The 22,458-nt window shown below is 32.8% G+C and overlaps 1 protein-coding gene across 1 annotated transcript; it reads right to left on the bottom strand.

Moving 5' to 3' along the window:
• Nucleotides 1-4,543: 4,543 nt before the first annotated feature.
• LOC139859738 (F-box protein At2g32560-like) lies at nt 4,544-8,119 on the bottom strand. Its single transcript, XM_071848513.1, has 6 exons — nt 7,825-8,119; nt 6,811-7,703; nt 6,534-6,613; nt 6,270-6,448; nt 5,317-5,391; nt 4,544-4,850 (listed from the first exon to the last, which is right to left on the bottom strand). The coding sequence occupies exons 2-6, from the start codon at nt 7,438-7,440 to the stop codon at nt 4,663-4,665; spliced, it is 1,152 nt and encodes a 383-aa protein (XP_071704614.1). The 5' UTR covers nt 7,441-7,703; nt 7,825-8,119; the 3' UTR covers nt 4,544-4,662.
• Between the last annotated feature and the right edge of the window lie 14,339 nt (nt 8,120-22,458).

The raw sequence follows: 22,458 nt of genomic DNA, 5'->3' as shown, positions 1-22,458 counted from the left end.
ACATAAAATCATATAAGTGTATTCACAAAAGATAGCTATATTTGAATCCTCATTCTATTTTTCACAAGATTTCTATACGTATATCTAGAGTATATGTACTCGTATCATACCTAACTTCTATACGTATTTACTATTGGTATATACACATCAAATCACCATCTAACTAGCCCTTGTTACTGCCCTAAGGTAGAGGTAATTGCTTTTGTATGATTGTTTGACAAATACACAAGATTACAAGCTTAAAAATTTTGTCCTTGCTCCCCCCTTTGTCACGTTTTTAAGGACCAACACCAAACCATTTTTAGCTCACCATTCTTACTCTTAAACCACTCTCTAATTCACCTACTTACAAGTTCTAAGAACTCCATAATCATTCAGCAAGAAACCTTGAAGATCTAGCCATAGAAACAAGCTTTAAACACCATAAGAAAACCCTTACAAAAACACTTCAAGAATTCTTCCAAGAACACAAACTTACTTCCAATCTTTCATCCAATTCCATCACCCTTTTGGTTCTAGGTTCTTACTCCTCTTTTACAGCAACCTTGTCCAAGGAACTTGAGGTAGTAACTATGTTCATAACCTTATTCGATTCATATATATATAGCTATCTTATTTTGTGGTATAAAATTTTAACAACAAGAACATAGTTTGAATGTTTTCAAACTTGTTTGCAAACTAAATAGATCCTTCTAACTTAACTTTTAAAATACTTCAAGACCTGTAATATATCTTAAATATATGCTAATTTAACAAGGTTTAACTTGGTTTTTCAAAGAACACCTTAAAAACTGTTTTTACGACGTCGGAGTGTAACCGGGGGCTGTTTTGGGTTGGATAATTAAAAACCATCTTAAACTTTGAATTGGAGGTTTATTTTCTGGAAAAATGATTTTTACTATGAATATGTTAACGCATAAAAATTTTATGATTTAACTCAAAGTATAAGTATTTTTAGAAAAATAATCATTTAAGGTTGTTTACATGATGGAAAATGATTAACTTCATAAGTTTCACCAAAGTTTGACCTATGACTTGTGATTTCGAATACAAACTAAGGTATTTACAGTTCATATTCTTAAAGAGGGACTCGATCCAAGGAAGTGGCAAGTTGAACCAACGAAAACGGAGTTGTAACGAAGAAACTATGACCAAAACGAAATCGGATATCCAAGACTAATTTAGCTACGTGATTAATTGGAAAAAAATTAAATAAATCACATCTTTCTAAAATAACATGATATTTTATATATATGTACTCATAATTTAATTTTATATGGTTCAGGATCACCCGTAAACAATACGAGAAGATTAATCATAAGATCCCATGATTGTACGCAACACGTCATTTGACAACACCGGTACTTTATGTACGCAACACGTCATTTGACAACACCGGTACCGTGGGTCAAGATTAATCTCGACCAATACATATACGATGGGGTTTTTATTTATTTCATTGGGGGTTTATTAATCACCTAAAAATGAACCATTTAAAATTGAATTACTAACATCGAACTGCTAACTACGGACTAAGGAATTATTAAAAGTATTATAAGTATATATATGTGACGATTGTTTAAAAAGAAAAGGTATTGATATATTATATATGGTTAGGTTTGTGATATCAATCGGTGACCAAGTCAAAATTACATATCTTCAAGACGAAAGTGAGTATATAGTCCCACTTTTAAACTCTAAATATTTCGGGATGAGAATACATGTATTTTATGTTTTACGATATGGACACAAGTAACTGAAAAATATATTCTACGTTGAGTTGTACCACTGGCATACTTCCCTGTAGCTTGGTAACTGTTATTTACAGCGGTATTGTAAACGCGAATCCTGTTGATAGATCTATCGGGCCTGACAACCCCAACCGGACTGGACGACCAGTATTCAACGGTTGCACAGTACTTCGTTTCGTGACTACACTTGGTACGGTGTAGTAAGATTTCATAATAAAGGGAATATGCGACGTGATTAAATGTTAAGTATGGTTACCAAGTGCTCAACCACTTAGAATATTTTTATTAAAACGTTTATATATGAAATCTTGTGGTCTATATATATATTGTTGCCGGCATTAAACCTATATCTCACCAACTTTATGTTGACGTTTTAAACATGTCTATTCTCAGGTGATAATTAGAAGCTTCCGCTGCAACATGTTGAATTTAAACAAGATCTTGAGTATGCATATTTGTGTCAAAAATAAAACTGCATATCGGAGGATTTGTAATGTAAAATATGCTAGAAATCGTATTGTTATCATCACATGTAAAGTTTGTAAATCTAAGATTATCGCTAAACGATAATCATCTTTTTATTGTCTAAAGCTTGTATTAAAATAAGAGTTATGGTTTGTAATGTAAAATAAATGCAGTTGTTCTTTTAAAAATGTCGCATATAGAGGTCAATACCTCGCAATGAAATCATACGTTATCTAACTCGTTCTTATGGTTAAGGACGGGTTATGACAATGTATTAGGGTGAAAGGTAAACTGCTTAATTCGAAGGCGCTTCCGAAACAATTTGTGAGGAAATGGTTTAAGGTTAAGAAAAGAGGTACTATGAAAGGTTAACGTTGAAGGTTTAGGAAGTATTTGTTTCAATTATCAGTTAGATTGTTTGTTGGTCCTTTTTTTTCGTTCTTGTGTTAGCTTGTTAGGTTACTTGTAGTGGTTGTTTAGTCTTGTGTGGGCCTCATTGCCTCTGTTGTATCTTTGTTGCGGGTTTTCATTTTATTGATGAAGCTCGATTTTATAAAGTTAAAGTTTTTTTTTGCCAAAAAGAAAAGAAAAATAGTCATATAATAATATGATGATGATGATGTTGGCGACGGCAATGATGATCCGTATAATAGTTTGTTATTTTTCCTACTTTCATTACTTTCTTTAAATATATACAAATATTTCAATAACATTTTATATTTGGTTTTTCCGTTTTATCACTAAAAGTGTTCAATACTTCAATTGGTGTTTTGTGTTTGATTGGTGCATCAAGTCAAGTTTGAAAAAACTAACAAAACTATACTTGGCTTTTGAAAAGTGTTAGATTGTTATGTCTGTATAATCTCACCATATTTGTAGACGAAATGTCACATTTAATGTCACAGTAAGCTAAACCATGAGTAACTATTGCTTTGTAGTCGTCCGGAGTCATAGCAGGTGAACCTCCGTTACCACGACATGTTTAATTTTTTCAACTTCATGGATTCGAACTCATGACCTCTACTTTGAAAGGGTAGGCCCTAACCACTCTACCACCACCGCGGTTAATAATTTAATACTTTAAAACTTAAAAGTATAATGTTATAACGCCTTTTTATTTAATATAAGCTCATTTAATTTCTTTACTACAAAGTGAGTAATAATTAGACGATAAGGATATTGGCATAGTACGAGTTGAACTAGCACCATAACTTTCAAAAAACAAAAAAAATGGTAAAATGATTAAGATATAACTCAGATATATGTACCCTCTCTGAATTACGTGTTAGGGGTAAACAAAACTAACTTATGCTGTTACCATAATTAGTGTAAATTTTTTTTACTAGTGTATTTTTTTTAAAACAAAAGTTAGGCGCGTTAATCTCCCGTCAAGGTATGCTATCTTCCGAGTTCCGCCCCTGTATGTAATCCTAAAATGGGCTACATAGTGGATTTAGGTGTTTGAAAGAAGTTGTATATATCCCCATTAGACTGCTAGTATCGGTCCGCCGTTGGGCCGCCCTTGAAGGCCGCCAATACTAGCAAACCGTGATTGACTCCGTGATGCTATCCCCGTACTCCACCAAGTCGTTGCCAAGCAAAATCAAGGGCAGAAGGTTTGGTTTGATTTTCGAACGTTGCATGCTTTTTTCAAATCAACGGATAAAATTTTAAAACTCTAATTCTCACCTATATATATATATATATATATATATATATATATATATATATATATATATATATATATATATATATATATATATATATATACACACACTGATGTTTAACATAAACATACACACAAACACAAACACACTAATTTGCAATCTCATTTACAAACATAAACACACGATGGCGCGTTTAACTTGTAATCGTTTATTTTTATTTTAGGACTTTGTAATGTTATTATTTTTATTTTAGGACTTTGTAATGTTTTTATTTTTTACTTTTTAGGAATTGTAATGGTTTTATTTTTATTTTTAGGAATTTGTAATGTTTTTTTATTAATAAAACTTTTATTTTTAGAATTTTAATTGTTATATATAAGTTAATAATATAAAAGTTTAATATAAAAAATAGAGGTGGGACCAAGTGATGAGTACGTCATGGATGTTAGCAGTTTAGTGGTAGGTTAGTGATGGAAAGAATTTGCTGATGTGGCAGTCAGTGATTCCATGACGGACCGTCATAGTTAAGAGTGGTCTTACAAATTTACTATAACTTGGATGTGAATTGTGACTTGTGAGTTTATACAACATTCAGGTTATACCCATTTACCCATATGAACCTTTAATCTCCCATAAGCCAATATATATTTTTATATATGTAAAATCCTAAAAAAAAAAAAAAGAATAAAGGTAATATATAACCTAACCATCTATTGGCTAACAGATTTGTTGTTTTTTTTCCTCCTTTTTTTGGATTATTTTCCTCTAATATGCATTAGTTATTCCAAGATATCAGTTGGCCAAAATTGTTGCCACATAGAAATCTCATCCTTGTTATATAGTTTTTTGATTCCTCCATAGAACCCAGCGGTCTGGTTTCCTTCTTCACGATGGTCTTTCCTGTTAATCGTCATATGTCTCCATTGTGAACCAGGTGCATACTGCTTGAACTCGAGCGCCACAATATCTGTTACATTGTCATTCTTAAATATCATTACTTTCTTCAAAGTATTCTTGATATATTAAAAAAACTTTGTCTTTATATGCATACTATTATGTAAAGGTGTCACAATGACGGTCCAACATGGTGCCTATAGTAACAAGTAAAAGAGTGATGTGTTGACCCATAAACGCATGTTGTAGTAAAGTTTGAACCTGATACTTTTTAGCCCCAACCACCAGACTATCTTGAAATTGGTGATTTGAGTAAAGCATAGCTAATACTCCGACCGATTATTAGCGGGCAGTACACCACATTTATTTGATATTTCCACCACACATAATCATTAATGGTTGTACAGTATAACTTCTTAATGCATGTTTGTGGTGGATTTATCAAAAAATGTGATGGATTTATCATTACCCATTATTAGTTTACTAATCAAAATTTATCTCTCTAGTATTATTGAAGGAGAATTGCAAGATAAACTTACCACTTTCATGGCAACGGCAAAATGTCTCATTACCATCACATGATTCTAAGTGCCCTATAACACCGTACCACCAACCTGCAAAATCACAAAATAAAGATTTTATTTTGTCTTTTTACAACATTTTGAGTTTAAATTCAATGATACTTTAGATTCATTATGAACATAATAATCTTTCTTGATGCAACTTTGTACAAAACTAATAATTGTGTGTCATATCTATGTTAATGGGTAGGACCTTTTATCTCATTGTGGTCCTAGAAATAAACTGAGATGCATAAAATCATGTATTTTGCAGTGGGATAGTATAATTCATGTATTCCAAACTGAAGACATAAGCATGAATTTTGCAGTTCACTTATTCTTAACTTACTATCATACATTATATATTTATATTTATGTCTACAATAATGTGTGAATATATTTCGTTAGCAAATTACCTTATTTTGCCAGTCCATTAATAGTTACATTTGTAACCATGTAAACCTTTAATATTTGATGGATATTTTCTTGGAACTTTTCAATTAAAGTATGAATAAATAAAATTCATAAAATTAGCTTTAATTCCTTTTAATATATGTGTATTGAAAATAGGAATTTGCTAACAGTAGCTCTTAACAAACGTACACCTGTGACAAAGTAACAAACATGAACGGGTCGAGTGATTTGGGCCAACCCGTCGACAACTTTTTGTGTTTCTATACAAATAACTCTATTAAATCTCATCTCTTACTATAATAGCAATCCAACTTAAATTAATTTAAAAATCAACATGTTGTACAAAGTAACTTGTAAACACTTGATTACACCATTCAACCTATTTCCAGTTTAGTTTTGTATATACTATTTAAATTTAACCTGTTAGCATTATGATTTTCAGGATTGAAATGCTGGTGAATTAATTTATGTTGGTGAATTAAAGATTTCAGTATGTGAGTGTAGAATGAAGAACATACCATAAGGAAACTGTTTGTTCCTTCTCCATTGAATCTCAATGTGATCTTTTGGGCGTAAATCGTTCAAACAGTTCGAAACATGAAGATCATGAGGTGATTCATCAACACGAGCTTCCCTTAGCCTTTCCCATGTCACCCCGTTCTCCGACGCTACTGCTCTTGGCCCGTGTGGTGGATATCTGCCCCACAAAAAAAAAATTCAATTTTTACAATTTTTTTATTCACATATTTGAAAACCATTTTCAAATTGTTATTAAATTCTACCTAGCCTCGAAAGTATCTGTCTCGCAATTATAGCTTAGTTCTGCATCATAGCATGACATAACGAACCCAACATGCCCGTTCTGTAAAACCAAATTTTCAACATTTCACAATGGTTAACACAACTAAATGGCCTGCAAATTTAATCTTAATATATGTTTGTATAGTATGTAATCATATCAATAGAACTTTTTAAAGGCTGAGATCCATTAGATATTGGCAAGCTGATTAATTTTTACCAAGACTGTAAATAACTATATTAACTGAAAAACAAGATTACCTCACGGTTAAAGACCTGAGCAGGAAACGAAAATTTGGCAGTCTCAAGGGCTCGGTAGCATGACAGGATCGAACAACTATCGGTTGGTACAAAAGATTTTCTTTCATTATAAGATCTAGATCTAGACTTAAGCTTCATAACAGGCCAAAGTTTTGACAAATAACCCCTTAAAAAGCCTCTTTTTTCTTCACTATCAAGCAAGTCTTTTTGAGATGCAATATATAACTGCCATTCTTTTTTGGCAGCAGGACCAAAAATTCTACCCCATTTCTGTTTCATGTGATGTTTCCAGTGGTAATCACTCATACTCATGCCCCTTAAATAAGTTGAAACACAAGCCATTTTACAAAGGTCAGCTGGCTCAAGCTTTTCAAGAATTGTTTCTAATGCTAAATCAGGCAAATCCAATAGACTTCTTGATTCTGTTGCTGCACTGGTTTTAACATCCTCCCTATCATCTGTTTTCATCTTACTATAACTGGTCATCTTTAAGTTGAAGATCAACAAATCCTCCCATAAATAGAAAGAAGGCAGTCTCATTTCACTAGCCCATGATGGAAGTTTCTTGATGGAAATGGAGTATTTGTAGAATAGTATGAAGGAAATGAAAGTAACAAAGTAGATTAGCATTTTGGGAAGGCTAAAAAATGAGAAGAAAGCACCACACAAGCTTCTATTTTTTGTAAAGATTCAAACTTTTTATGAAAAAAAGAAGGATTTTTCAAAAAGCCTCCTCCTTTAACAAATTTATTGGTTTTTTTGGGATTTAGACGAAGCCCACCGCCTAACAAACGCAGAGTGGGCTTCGTCTCCTCAAACAATCAAAATTGATAACCAGAAGATAAAGTTTCCTTCTTTATTGTCCACAATGCTTCAATGGAGAATCAAAGAGCCTGTATAACATAACAAAAAGACTATCAACGAATTGGATCAATGTATCCAACACATAACATAAAATTTATGTGGATATAAACAAATTATAATGAAAACAAGCCAAGGTGATCAAGAACTTACCAAAAAGATAAGGTGTAATCCAAGAGCTAATGCATAAAAAGGATAAAAAGATATATATGTAATGTATGCCCAAGAAAAAGAGCAATTTTATTGGTATTCTTTTGTGGGTTGAACAAAGAGAGAGAGGTTGGAAATTGACAATTCAATTTCACAAAAAATTGTAATTATCTCTTCAGCTCAAACCCACAAAAAGAAAAAGGAGAAGACAAAAATTTGGAATTTTGTCTTCTCCTCTGTATGATGATTTGCTCTCTTTGGGGACTTTTGTCAGACAGGTTATGGGCACAAAATTATATGAGGATAATGAAATGAATATATACGAACAAAAACCATAGATTATACGTGATTGACGTGTGTGTGGATTGTATATTTTAAAATTTTACTCTTTTTTTTTGGATTGTGTGGATATAATCTTCGCCACCATCTCATTTTATACACCACTAAAATAAATGTGGCATTATATAATTAGCACATGTTTGAAGTTAATTGTGTTGAAATAATTGGAACCAAAGTTAAACAGGCAGATGATTCCCAAACTTTATTTGAATTTATGGAGTAAAAGTTTTTTTTTTTTTTTTTTTTAATAAAAATAAAATTACTGTATAAGTTTTACGTTTGAACTAACGACTTTGACAGGGCTGACCCATGTACTCCACCAACTTGTTGGTTTGATTTTTGGCTAGTAGAACAAATGTTTTTTGCTTAGTCTCACATCGGTGGATGGAAAGAGTGGGAAGTAATCTCTTTGGTTATAAAAGGAGCTTATGGGATTACTTCCAAATTGCACCAATCAATACACTTTAAGTATTTGATTATTTCTTTTTTTCTTACTCTTGTTTGAGAGTTGTATTAGTTAAATATTTTGGAGAGTGTAGTTGGCTTAAGAGAGTCGTCTATATCATTGTAACAATTTGTGATATAGTGTATTTCTCTCTTTAGGGGCCGTTGGTTTTTCTCCTGTTTTGGAGTTTCCACGTTAAATTTTGTGTTGTGTATTGTTCTTATTTCTTTACTATTATTGTTGGGCTGGGTGGTGGGAATTAGTGAGACCGTAATTTCCCAACAACTGGTATCAGACCGTCAGGTTTGACGGGGGTCTCGGTTATAGGAGTCGGAGTATGCTCTGTGGTTGCCACGGGAGTGGATCGTCCACATCAGAAACGAGTTCTATTGATCGTATAGGGTATCTGGTTAGACAATATTTTTTCTGATTCGTAGTAATAGTTGGATTTGTTAGTGGCGAGTTGTGGATTTCCGATTTAAAGGGTCCTGGCTACCTGCTACATCTTTTGGCTATTCGAAACGTGAGCAAAATCAGAGAAAGTGTTGTTTATCGGATGCGGATACGATGTCGAAGTTCAGTCCAATGAGGTTTGATGTAGAGAAATTTGATGGGATGATCAATTTTGGCTTATGGCAGGTTCAAGTCAAGGATGTGTTGATTCAGTCCGGGTTACACAAGGCATTGAAAGGTAAACCCACCTTTGTTCCCGGCAGTGATTCTAGCAGTAAGTTCGATGAAGAAGAATGAGATGATATGGATTTGAGTGCAGCAAGTGCGATTCGTTTGTGTCTTGCAAAGAACGTGCTTGCAAATGTGCACGGATTATCAACGACTAAGGAACTTTGGGATAAGTTGGAGTAGTTGTGAAAGGACCGCTTCTAATCCATCCGGACGAAGTCCATATCGATTATAAACGATTCACAATAGTTAATTACATCGCGAGGTATTTGACCTCTATATGATACATTTTTACAAACGTTACATTCGTTTTTATAAGACAATCTTTCATTTCATTGAAAGTTGACAGGTATGCATACCATTTTATAATATCCAAACTATAAATGACCTAATCTGTTATTTACTTAATAATAATCTCTAATGAACTTCAACGACTCGAATGCAACGTCTTTTGAAATATGTCAAGAATGACTCCCAGTAATATCTTTAAAATGAGCTAATGCACAGCGGAAGATTTCTTTCAAACCTGAGAATAAACATGCTTTAAAGTGTCAACCAAAAGGTTGGTGAGTTTATTAGTTTATAGTAATCATTTCATTTCCATCATTTTAATAGACCACAAGATTTTCATTTCTCATAATTATACGCCCCATACATAGAGACAAAAATATCATTCATATGGATTGAACACCTGGTAACCGACATTCACAATATGCATATAAGAATATCCCCATCATTCCGGGATCCTCCTTCGGACATGATATAAATTTCGAAGTACTAAAGCATCCGGTACTTTGGATGGGGCTTGTTGGGCCCGATAGATCTATCTTTAGGATTCGCGTCAATTAGGGTGTCTGTTCCCTAATTCTTAGATTACCAGACTTAATAAAAAGGGGCATATTCGATTTTGATAATTCAACCATATAATGTAGTTTCGATTACTTGTGTCTATTTCGTAAAACATTTATAAAAATTGCGCATGTATTCTCAGCTCAAAAATATAAAGGGTAAAAAGGCAAATGAAACTCACCATACTGTATTTAGTAGTAAAAATACATATAACATCATTGAACAAGTGTAAGGTTGGTCTTGGATTCACGAACCTATAATAGTTATATATATATATATATATATACATATATATATATATACATATATATACATATATATACATATATATACATATATATATATATATATATATATATATATATATATATATATATATATATATATATATATATATATATATATATATATATATATATGTTGGTCAATATTTGTCCAACAATTTAGGTTATGTCATAGTGTACCACAATCCTAATGCTCGAGACTAATATGCAAAAGTTAACAAAAGTCAATTTGACTCAAAATGATTTCTAGAATTTATACATGATTATTATATAGTTTGAATATCGTCGTTTTATATTTTTAAATATTTTAAAAGATTTATTAGAGTAAATAATATACTTTATTTAATAACATTTTATATAATAAATATACTCTTATATATATTAAGAAATAAAATTTATAGAGTTTATTTAATATCATAAAGATAATATGATAAGTAATTTTATTACACGTAGTAAAATATGTTTGCATCACATATTTATTTGATAAAATAATAGCTATAATAATAGTAAGTAAAAATTGTATTATTTTGTAATAATAATTATTATTATTCTATTAATGAAATATCAATATTTAATTTTACTAAATATGATAAAATGGTAATGATAACTTTGATACTTATTAACTTTAAAATAATAATTTTATTTAAAATGATGATAATAATGATATTTTATAATAACAATGACATTTCTATTAAAATGATAATTTTTGTTTAAAATGATAGTTTTTATACTAACGATACTTTTAATAATAATAGTAATGATAAAAATTACAATATTTAAATTTCATCATGATACTAATACTCATTATTTCCTAATCAATTTGTTAATAGCTTTTAAATCGTCTTTTATATCGCGTTCATTTTAATGATAATAATAGTAATCATAATAATTAAGTGTTACTATTATTAATTTTAATTTTAATAATACTAATAATAATAAATATTATGATAAGGATAATACTAATAACTAGTTTAATGATAATAATAATAATACTAATTATACTCTTAATGATAATAATGATGGTAATAATAATAATAATAATTTTTAATGATAATACTTTTTATCGATAATGATAATAATAATAATAATAATAATAATAATAATAATAATAATAATAATAATAGTAATTAGGTAAAAAAAATTAGAATGACGATAATAACGACGATAATAATAATCATTTTTAATAATGATACAAAAATTCAATTGACAATAACTTCTAATCCGTTCATCGAATTCATTCGATATCTAAATGAAAAGTTTATAGTTTTTCGCTAGCTTTCCAAGGACATGCATATCTTATACCTTATCTCAACCGCATATGTAACTAATTCAGAATTCAACAAAACCTATCTAATGGCAATATCAAAAGTACAAGCATGCATAATCCTATATACTCGAGCACTATTCAGGGATACACTATTAATAAATAAAAGTTAAGTTGTGAGTGCTCACGTATCAATATTGAGATTCAATATTGCAGGAAAATACGTAGACGCAACAGAGACGATAAATACTAGATTGATCTCACGAGCATACCTATGAACCATACCCATCACCTCCATAGCTATAACCTATAATTTTCTTAGCTCTATCCCACTCATAAACCGGTTTTGAAAATACGCGAGCAGAACTCCGTCGTAGTATTTTATGTATAATTAATATTAATACTAATAATAATAATAATAAGATTAATAACAATATTAATAATAATAATAATAATAATTAATAATAATATATACTCCGTTGATGTATGTGAGTTCGAGAGAGAGATAGAATAATTTGGAACCAGAATCGGTTTTTATAAACAAACTTGGCCACCTATCTCTCCCCATGCAATTGCATGGGGATGAAGTTAATTTGTCATGCAATTGCATGACTTACTTTTGCCAGCTACAATCCATTCTCTCCTTCTACCGACACAAGATTTATATTATTAAATATATAATATATTTAATTTATATAATTAATTATATATTATATTATATTTACACTCATGGTAAAAATGTAATTTTTACTCAAATGACTTGGACATTGTCACTCGACTCATGTACCACTTTTGGTTTTTCGAGCGCACTTTCGTACGCTTAGAAAACTAGCCTTCTAAGTTACGCGACGTGTACCCTTATTAATAATTCGACTTACTCATCAATAAATTATCTTATAAAAATGTAACTTATAAAATGTAGCGTTGTGGTCATTTACTTCTATAAATCAGTGACTCGTTGTTTATCAAAATATATTATTTTAAATCAGGACGTTTTATGACTAAATTAAAATATATATATTTTTATTTAGAATTGTAAATCTGTACATAATATATGTTTGGAATATTTATCTAATGATACAATATTTAGTCTTTCAAAAACCAATTATTTTTCAAAGTTCGTTTTAAAATCGTTCAGAAAAATATTATAACTCATAACGTTTTCATTTAAAAACTTAATTAAATATAATTCAGTTATATATTAACTTTTTAAATATCAATCGCATCACTAAGCGAATGTTACTATTGTGTACTAAACTAATTTAAAAACATATAAATTTAATGAACACGTTTTAATGTACGTTGCAAGTTATTCATATATCTAACAACTAATATTCCAACTTACGTTATTTAAACATATACATTAATAAACTTGTTCTATTATGTTGTAAAACGTTTTCGTACGTTTGAAAATAGATCAATCAAGTAGTATGAAATTCAATTCTCCACTAACATTTGTCTGACACTAGTTAAGTGATACTTTGTTCTTACTTGAAAATCACTTTATCATTTATTCCGAATACCGTTAAAAAGAAACGATTTCTTAAATCAACGTAGACCTTATAACAGAGACTCGTAATCATAATTCAATGTATCTGATAATTCAATCATATGATATTATCTTTTAATCTCGTCGATAACTATAATAACTTATATTGAAACAATATGCTCATGTAAAGTATTATCCATTCAATATTTTATTATTGTTTTCAAGTCGTAAATAGATCTCATAACTTATATTCATATTAACTAAACCGTTAAATGTTTTATTAATATATCTCCATCTAATAATCATACATATGTATATATATATATATATATATATATATATATATATATATATATATATATATATACATATATATCCATTTACACATAATTGTTCGTGAATCGTCAGGCATGGTCAAAGGGTAATTACATGAATATAGATTTCAAAACTTTCGAGACTCAACATTACAAATTTCGCTTATCGTGTCGGAAACATATAAAGATTAAAGTTTAAATTTGATCGGAAATTTTCGGGTCATCACAAGTTGTACCAGGGCAAGGGCATCTCAAACCGGTTGTGTCTTAAGGAACGGTTTCATACTTTACGTATGGATGGGGGTTCTAAGATTTCAGATCATCTGAGCATTCTAAATGGTATTGTTTCGGAACTGGAGGCTATTGGAGTTAAAACGGATGATGAAGATAAAGATTTGAGGTTGATATTATCTTTGTCATCGTCTTATGAACATATGAAACCTATTTTGATCTATGGGAAGAAAACTCTGAAGTTTGAAGATGTTACTAGCAAGCTCCTATCCGAGGAGAAAAGACTGGAAGGTAACGGGGTCTTGTCATCAGGAGATACGATAGTGTTGTGTTCGGATAGGCGAAAGAGAAACTCTGGGAAGAATCTGGTATGCTGGAGGTGCGGGAAGACTGGACATGTAAGGGTTAATTGTCCCGGTGGAGCTAATCCGACAAATGGCTCCAATGACGCTAACATTGTCTCCATTGTTACGGAGAGTGATGAATTCCTCTGAATTCACGTCATCCTCATGGTGTGTCTGCGCCACCATGGAAAGGGATGTTCGTTAGCGGTTCCACAATTGCACATGGGCATTGGTTTGGCATTGATGCAGGTTGTGTGGTGGAAACTGATGTTGTAGCTGATGAAACTTCCAGGGAAAGCCAAACAGGAAGTTGCACCATAAAGTTTCAGCTGGTTGTTTAACAACATGTGCCGAGGTGAAATGCTTGGAATAAGTGCTATACTCTTAATGGTGGAGTATGATAATTCTTGTTAAGAGTTATGATTGTCTGTGATGACAATGATTGTCGGTTTAGACAATGTTCGGTAAAGATTCAAGTTTTGTCTCTTGGGAGATAATGTCAACGGCATGAAGATGAGGATCTTGAAGTTGTCGTCGAGGAAGCGTCTACATCGGTTATCCTTGCAATGTGGAAGCATGGTTATCTTCTTCTATCCAAAAGGTGGAGATTTGTTGGTTTGATTTTTGGCTAGTAGAAGAAATGCTTTTTGCTTAGTCCCACATCGGTGGATGGAAAGAGTGGGAAGTAATCTCTTTGGTTATAAAAGGAGCTTATGGGATTACTTCCAAATTGCACCAATCAATACACTTTAAGTATTTGATTATTTCTTTCTTTCTTACCCTTGTTTGAGAGTTGTATTAGTTAAATATTTTGGAGAGTGTAGTTGGCTTAAGAGAGTCGTCTATATCATTGTAACAATTTGTGATATAGTTTATTTCTCTCTTTGGGGTCGGTGGTTTTTCTCCTGTTTTGGAGTTTCCACGTTAAATTTTGTGTTGTGTATTGTTTTTATTTCTTTACTATTATTGTTGGGCTGGGTGGTGGGAATTAGTGAGACCTTAATTTCCCAACAACTAGCCAACTGGGCCACGGTTAAAATATATTTTATCCGTCTCACCACAAATGTTCACATTAACACATTATAATTTTGAATTATCTCATTTTAAGTGTCTACTTAGTATTTTAACGATTTAGAAGATGTTATTATGAAGAGAAAGGTTTCTAATTGGTGCAAAATGAAGTTAGTAGGATTCCTAAAACTGTGTGCAAAAAATATAATGAGACGGACGTGATAAAACTTTAGAGTTCAATAAATGTTGGGTCTATGTTACAGAATTAAAGTAGGTTTTTGGAAGGGCCCTATGTATTTTTTTAGAACGTCAACTCACATACCTAATACAAACTAATCCAGGAATTACACCTACTACGAGGCACGAACCACCAACCTCTTAGTTAAAGGGTTTCTCATGTGGCAGTGGCGGAACCAAAAAATGTTCATACCGGGGGCGATTTTTTTTTTTTAAAATAAATGTTCACATTCACTGTAATTTTTTTCCTTCCATTCTTCCATGTAAATACAACCTTTTGGGTCACGGACTTTTAGGTTGGAGGTAAAATCCAGAGGCTTTTAAGCAAAATATGGAGGCTTTTGGGGGTCAAAGTCAAATTTTAAGCCTGAAAATTTCAAATCAACGGGGGGCGGTGCCACCCTCTACCCCTATGTAGTTTCACCTATGCATGTATCGCTAGGCTATATGAAGCGACCCGTCCTAATCCATCTGGACGAATACATTACATTTGGTTACATCGTGAGGTATTTGACCTCTATATGATACATTTTACAAACATTGCATTCGTTTTTAAAAGACAAACTTTCATTACATCGAAAGTTGACAGGCATGCATACCATTTCATAATATATCAAACTATCAATGATTTAATAATATTTTTGATGAACTCAATGACTCGAATGCAACGTCTTTTGAAATATGTCATGAATGACTCCAAGTAATATCTCTAATTAAGCAAATGCACAGCGGAAGATTTCTTTCATACCTGAGAATAAACATGCTTTCAAGTGTCAACCAAAAGGTTGGTGAGTTCATTAGTTTATCATAATCAATCATTTCCAATAATATAATAGACCACAAGATTTCATTTTTCATAAACATCATTTTCATATCAGGCATTTCACAAACTGCATAGAGATAAAAATCATTCATATGGTGAACACCTGGTAATCGACCTTAACAGGATGCATATAGAATATCCCCATCATTCCGGGACTCCCTTCAGACATGATAAATTCGAAGTACTAAAGCATCCGGTACTTTGGATGGGGCTCGTTGGGCCCGATAGATCTATCTTTAGGATTCACTTCAATTAGGGTGTCTGTTCCCTAATTCTTAGATTACCATACTAAAAGGGGCATATTCGATTCGATAATTCAACCATAGAATGTAGTTTCGATTACTTGTGTCTATTTCGTAAAACATTTATAAAAGCAGCGCATGTATTCTCAGTCCCAAAAATATATATTGCAAAAGCATTTAAAAAGGGAGAAAATGAAACTCACGATCCAATATTTTGTAGTAAAAATATTCATACGACGAAACTGAATAATGCAGGGTTGGCCTTGGATTCACGAACCTATATCATTTGTATATTCATTAATACATATAATCGTAATCGAATAAATATATATTATTATTAATGATATAATTTATATATTTAATAGTTTGTAAGTTTTATTATTTATATATTTTCATTTTATATATATAATTGTTAATATAGTTAAGTTATGTGTATTAAATACATATATGTATATATGATCTTTACTTATAACCTTATTAACGTCATTAAAACCTTTATTTTCATAATTAATATTATTTTAATATTTAACATAGATATTACTTGATAATATAAATAATGATAGTTTTAATGATAACAAATTAATAATTTTTATAAAAATGATAATAATGATACTAATTTTTAATAATAATAATTCTAATAATTGTAATCATATTAATAACAGTAATGATAATATTAAAATGATAAATTAATAATAATAACATTAATAATACTTATAATAATAATAAGGGATTATAGCCAAAATGCCCATTCCCAAACAAATTCTTGCGCTGGAGCCTAAAAAAAAAAAATTGCCAGGTTGCCCTCGCAAGACGTAAGAAGACTTGCACCTTGCTCTCGCAAGGCGCAAGCTTGCGTCCTTGCGCCTTGCGAGCTTGCGACCTTATCTGATCAGATGTTGGATTTTCAGATAAGATTTCGTCAGATTTCCTAGATTTTTGTCGGATAAGATTTTTACCCTATTTATAGTATGACCCTGGAACTTTGATTTCACAGTCTCATAACAATTCCAACCTTGTGCAATTCATTGATTAAAGGCACTTTAAGGTACTAATTTAAGTATTTTCTTCACTAATTTTAGTATTTATTATTTGTGTTAATGATGATTATTTTTAATTATTTTGTTATTTACAGTTAATCTCAGTTAATATCCATGGACAGAAGAGCTAGAGCTTTACACCGAGTTTCACAAGGAAAGTCAGAACAACAAGTTGCTGAAAGACGACGACTATTAGCCGAACGTCCCATTCTTACTGGTCTTTACGTTGCTGCTCAAGGTATTTTTTCTGCGTACTGGCGGGGAATATATGCTGGAGCTTTTCTCTATCAAGATAATGAGTACTATCCCAAACTTGTTAGGGAATTTTATGCAAACTATGTGTTTAATCCACGTAAATTGAAATGTGTTCACGTGAACATGTTTGGTTATTCCTACGATTGGACATTGGAGGAGTTTGCTGAGATTCTGGATATTCCAGATGGAGATTTCAAGTATTCAGTCTTAGTAAGGATGTGAAAAATGCTCCGAGGAGGTCAGCTACAGGAAATTCATTCTCAACTTCTGGGTTTGTTTCGGGACTATGTAAACCTGGTTTTAACATGCCAAACAGTGGTCCTGTCATTATCAGGGAAGAACATATTCAGGACCAGTATCAACAGATGATGACGGTCATCAAGAGGAATGTCATGTTTCGAGATGATGCTGATGTGGAGCTATATGTAACTGAAGTTTTTATTTTGATGTGTTTGGTCGAACAAATCCCAATTAATCTAGCATATGTGGTTGCTAATCGGATGGCGGGATTGCCTGCAGCTGATGGGAGAGGATTGCCCTATGGCATGTTGTTGAACAACTTCTTTGCTAATGAAGATGAGTTGGTGTATCCCTCTGATCGGGAGGTGTTGAATGCTGAGATTATGTATGCTGCTTAAATTTTATAATTGGGTTGATCATTTAATAAACTAGGTCGTAGGGCCTTTTGTACTACTTTGTTAGTGTTTTTGGAGTATGTCATTCGGGTTAATGCAATGGTATTTTAACTTTAACTTCTCTATTTTATTCCTCTTTTTAATCATACAATACGCAAAGACGCAAATCTAACCTTGCGTATGGATGCAAGATGCAAAGTATTGATTTCTTGCGACATTGCGTCTTTGCGTCCTTGTGCTTGGTTATATTAGGTTATAAACCTATTTTCAGCATTCACTTGACACACACACACATATCCCCATACGCATAGAAGAAAAATACGGCAAACCAATCCAAACGCAAATACGCAAAGCTCCATCACCTTCTCTCTCGTTCGTACAGTAGATCGTAACCACCATCACCACCTCTGCTACCACTAGTTGATCGTCTTCACCACCACCACCACCTACCATCGTCTACGTCACCACTACTCCCACCTACTCTTCGTCTGCTTCATTTCCCAACTAAGAAAGAAATCAAGATCGTAACCACCATCACCACCTCCACTACTACCAGTTCATCGTCTTCACCACCACCACCACGTACCATCGTCTATCACCACTACGTCACCATCGTCTTCGTCTGCTAACATTTCCCAACTAAGAAATAAATCAAGAAATCAAGCTAATAACAATGGCAAATCCACAGGTTAGTTCTTTCTTCAATATATATGTTAGTTATATGGGAGTTGTATATATATTTCATATGTTCATATATAAATGTGAAAACGTGAACACCAACTGTTCGATGAAATGTCTCTATGATAATCATCAACATTTAACAGTATACTTGCTTTTTTTTAATAATGGGGTATAGCTTATCTCTTGTTTTGTATAGTTATTTGGTGAAACAACTATTTGTTGCTCGTCAAACTTACTTGACTGTCAAGGCGCCAGGATCATTTTGCGTCCTTGCGTTCCGGTCACAATGTGGTCGCAAGACCAAATTTGCGACCTTGCGTCCGAATGGTTGGACACGCAAGACCAATCTTGCGCCTTTGCGTATCGTATCCTATGCTGATGTTGTTATTCTTAATTTTACAGGGATGGGTTGAAGGTAAACTGACGATGAAGAATAAATTAACTATTATAGGTGATGTGAAGAAAGTTATGACCGAAAATCAAATAAAAAAATTTAATGAAACGTGTTTTGGTGTATGGTTAGATCTTGAATACATGGGTAACGATCCCGGACTTGTACATGCAATGCTCCAATGTAAAACTGTACGGTCGGAAAGAATTGATGATGCTAAGTACCCCGAGGAGAAAGATGACATATGGTTTAGATTTAAGCCTAATTTTGCTATTAGATTTGGTCGACGTGAATTTTGTCTAGTAACGGGGTTTTTGTTTGGTACCCGTACGGATATGGCACATTACATCCCTAAATATTATGAAAAAGAGACCACTCCAATTAGACGACGTTTATTTCCGTCCATTAAAGAGAGCACAAACATTTTGATTGGTGATATTGAAAAAAAGCTTCTAAAAAGTAGTCGGGTTGGTGTTTCGGACGATGATGTGGTTCGACTAGCAATTATTTTAGTTGTAGAGAGAGCTTTTATGGGTAAACAATCTGCCCATGTGGTGAACAAGAAGTATTTATATTTAGTTGAAGATTTTTCAAGTGTTAATAAGTACCCATGGGGGTCTCGTATATGGGAACCGACTTACGAAGCGGTTAGTGAAGGGTTTGGTGTTCGGGAAAGCCAATTAGAGAGCGGCAAGGCGTACACTTTGGCGGGATTTATGTGGGCATTTAAGGTAACGACATGTTTGATTTCAAATACTTTTATTATTTAAAGATAATATATATATTTGATATTGTTAAAACAAACAATTTGTAGATTTGGATCCTCGAGGCTTACCGTCGTACCATTAAATCCTTTGCTACAAAAACGGACAAGAATGGAATATCGAGGGCTCTTTTTTGGAAGCGTACAATGGCGGAGACTTTTGGAATCTCTGATTACATTAAACTCTTTGATATTCAGGTTAGTTGCATTTAATATTTGAAATTACCTTTGACTGTTGTAAACAGAGAGGATATGGAAAGGTCGCAAGACCATTCTTGCGTGTCTCTTAAGATTGTACGCAAGGTTGTACTTGCGTCTTTGCATACGTGCTACATAGGAGACGCAACCTAGATTTGCGTCCTTGCGGCTAGTTGACCAGAATAGTCCCAAGTATTTTTTGTAATCTTGCATATAAAGTCGTGTTTAATTATGCAGGATGATTGTCCCAAGAACAAGAAACCTCTACGTGGTCTCTTCCCCACTGATACAGAGAAGGAGTGTCAATGGTAGATTGATAGTGACGCGTTATTTCTTGGAACATTAGTTGAAGAGGAGGAGATCCAGCAAGATAAAGCCGAAGTCGTACCAGAAACTGTAGAGCAGACACAGACACCAACACATCAAAATACCGAGGTACAAGAATTACATTGTTTGGTAGCGTTGTTGACAGAGCGGGTGGACAAAAGTGAAAAAGAATTTAAAGAGCGGATGGAAAAAGTTGAAAACGAATTAACCGAATGTAAAAGGAAATTGTCAGAATACGAAGAAAACCCTTTTTCAGAGCAAGAGTATCCGGTATATTTTTATTGCCATTTTTATTTTGAATTTATTAATTATTTTTTGTTTTTGAATATTTGTTCTCATCTGAATTTATATATTTTTTGTTTTTTATTTATTATTTGCTTAGGACGATACGTATTATCATAAATCTCTCTCTGACAATGAGATTGTCAACCCTTCTCCGATGCAAATACGACGTGGAATAAGAGAAAGACGGCCCACGCGTGCATTAATGTCCCCTTTTACTTCACCTGGATATAGAAATAGAAAACCAATTGAGAAGGTAAATTGTTGCATTATAATATTATAATAGTGTTTTTTTTTCAAAAAAATTCATTAATATTTGTTGTTCCTGATGCACTGATGTGGACGCAAGACACAACCTTGCGTCCTTGCGCTATGTGGACGCAAGGTTATTCTTGCGTCTTTGCGTCTTGTTTTTGCAAGGTCATCTTGCGTCCTTGCGTCTGTGTTTTCCTTAACCAGCTTTTCTGTTTTGCACAGTTGACCAGACATGTCATTGAGAAAGTGGACAACATGAATGTTGTCAACCTTGATACAGAAGAGCAAGGTGTTGATGAGGAATTGGTTGATCAGAAAGCTGTTGATGGACAACCTGATGTTATGGTAGTTGATAATGTTGCACCTGGTGAAACAGAAGGACCAAAGAATGTAAGTGGTAAGCCACCTGTGAAGGTGGGTTATAAGAGAAAAAGGAAGGAAATGGACAGGGCTAGTGAAGAAGAAATCTGGGCCATGATCGACAGACTTATAAATGATGAAGGTTGTCTTAAATCACCACCAACTGGAACCTGGAGAGATCAGAGAAAGCATGCACCCCCTGCAAAAGATCCCATGAGTATTATACAGAGCAAGCAAGAGACCCGTTGCATGTTCATCTTTCAAAGTGATCAGTTCATTTATCTTGGTACGGAGTTTTGGATTCGCTTGCTAGGGTTAGGAGAGGCTGGGTATTTAGAGAACTTGGTGAGTAATCTTCTTAATTTTGTGTTTATCTCATGAATTAATTTGTGTTAATATCTTAACCTGTCTTCTTAATTTTTAGCACATTGATGGCTGGGCAACATTTCTTTTGAGATATCGTCAGAGATTTCTCCCCAGAGCAAGCCAGATGTTTAACACTCCTGAGTTTTCACATTAGGTGGTTAAAGCAAGTTCTCAATGGACGATTATACCATCAGGATTCCTGGCACAGCTTGAAAATTTTAAAGAATTTTGGGGATTAAGTCAGAAGGAGAAGGAAGAGAAGTTGAAGCAAAAGGAGGAGAAGTTGAAGCAGGCCAAGGCCAAAGATCCTAATTTCCAAGAAAATGAGGGAATCGCTGCCTTTAGGGAACCAAATTACACGTATATAATTTCTCTTGGGGATGGTAGTGATGAAATGTATCCAGCTTGGTCTTCCTGTGATCAGGTACTTACATTCTTAAAATGTTTATAATTTCAATCTGGTGTTGTTTATTAATTAGAGATCAGAACTATTTTTTCTGTAATCTGGAACAGGCGCAAGGTACATCTTGCGTC

The sequence above is a fragment of the Rutidosis leptorrhynchoides genome, chromosome 1 (genome assembly GCF_046630445.1).
Source record: "Rutidosis leptorrhynchoides isolate AG116_Rl617_1_P2 chromosome 1, CSIRO_AGI_Rlap_v1, whole genome shotgun sequence".
NCBI lineage: Eukaryota > Viridiplantae > Streptophyta > Magnoliopsida > Asterales > Asteraceae > Rutidosis > Rutidosis leptorrhynchoides.
This window is presented reverse-complemented; position numbering and strand designations above follow the sequence as displayed.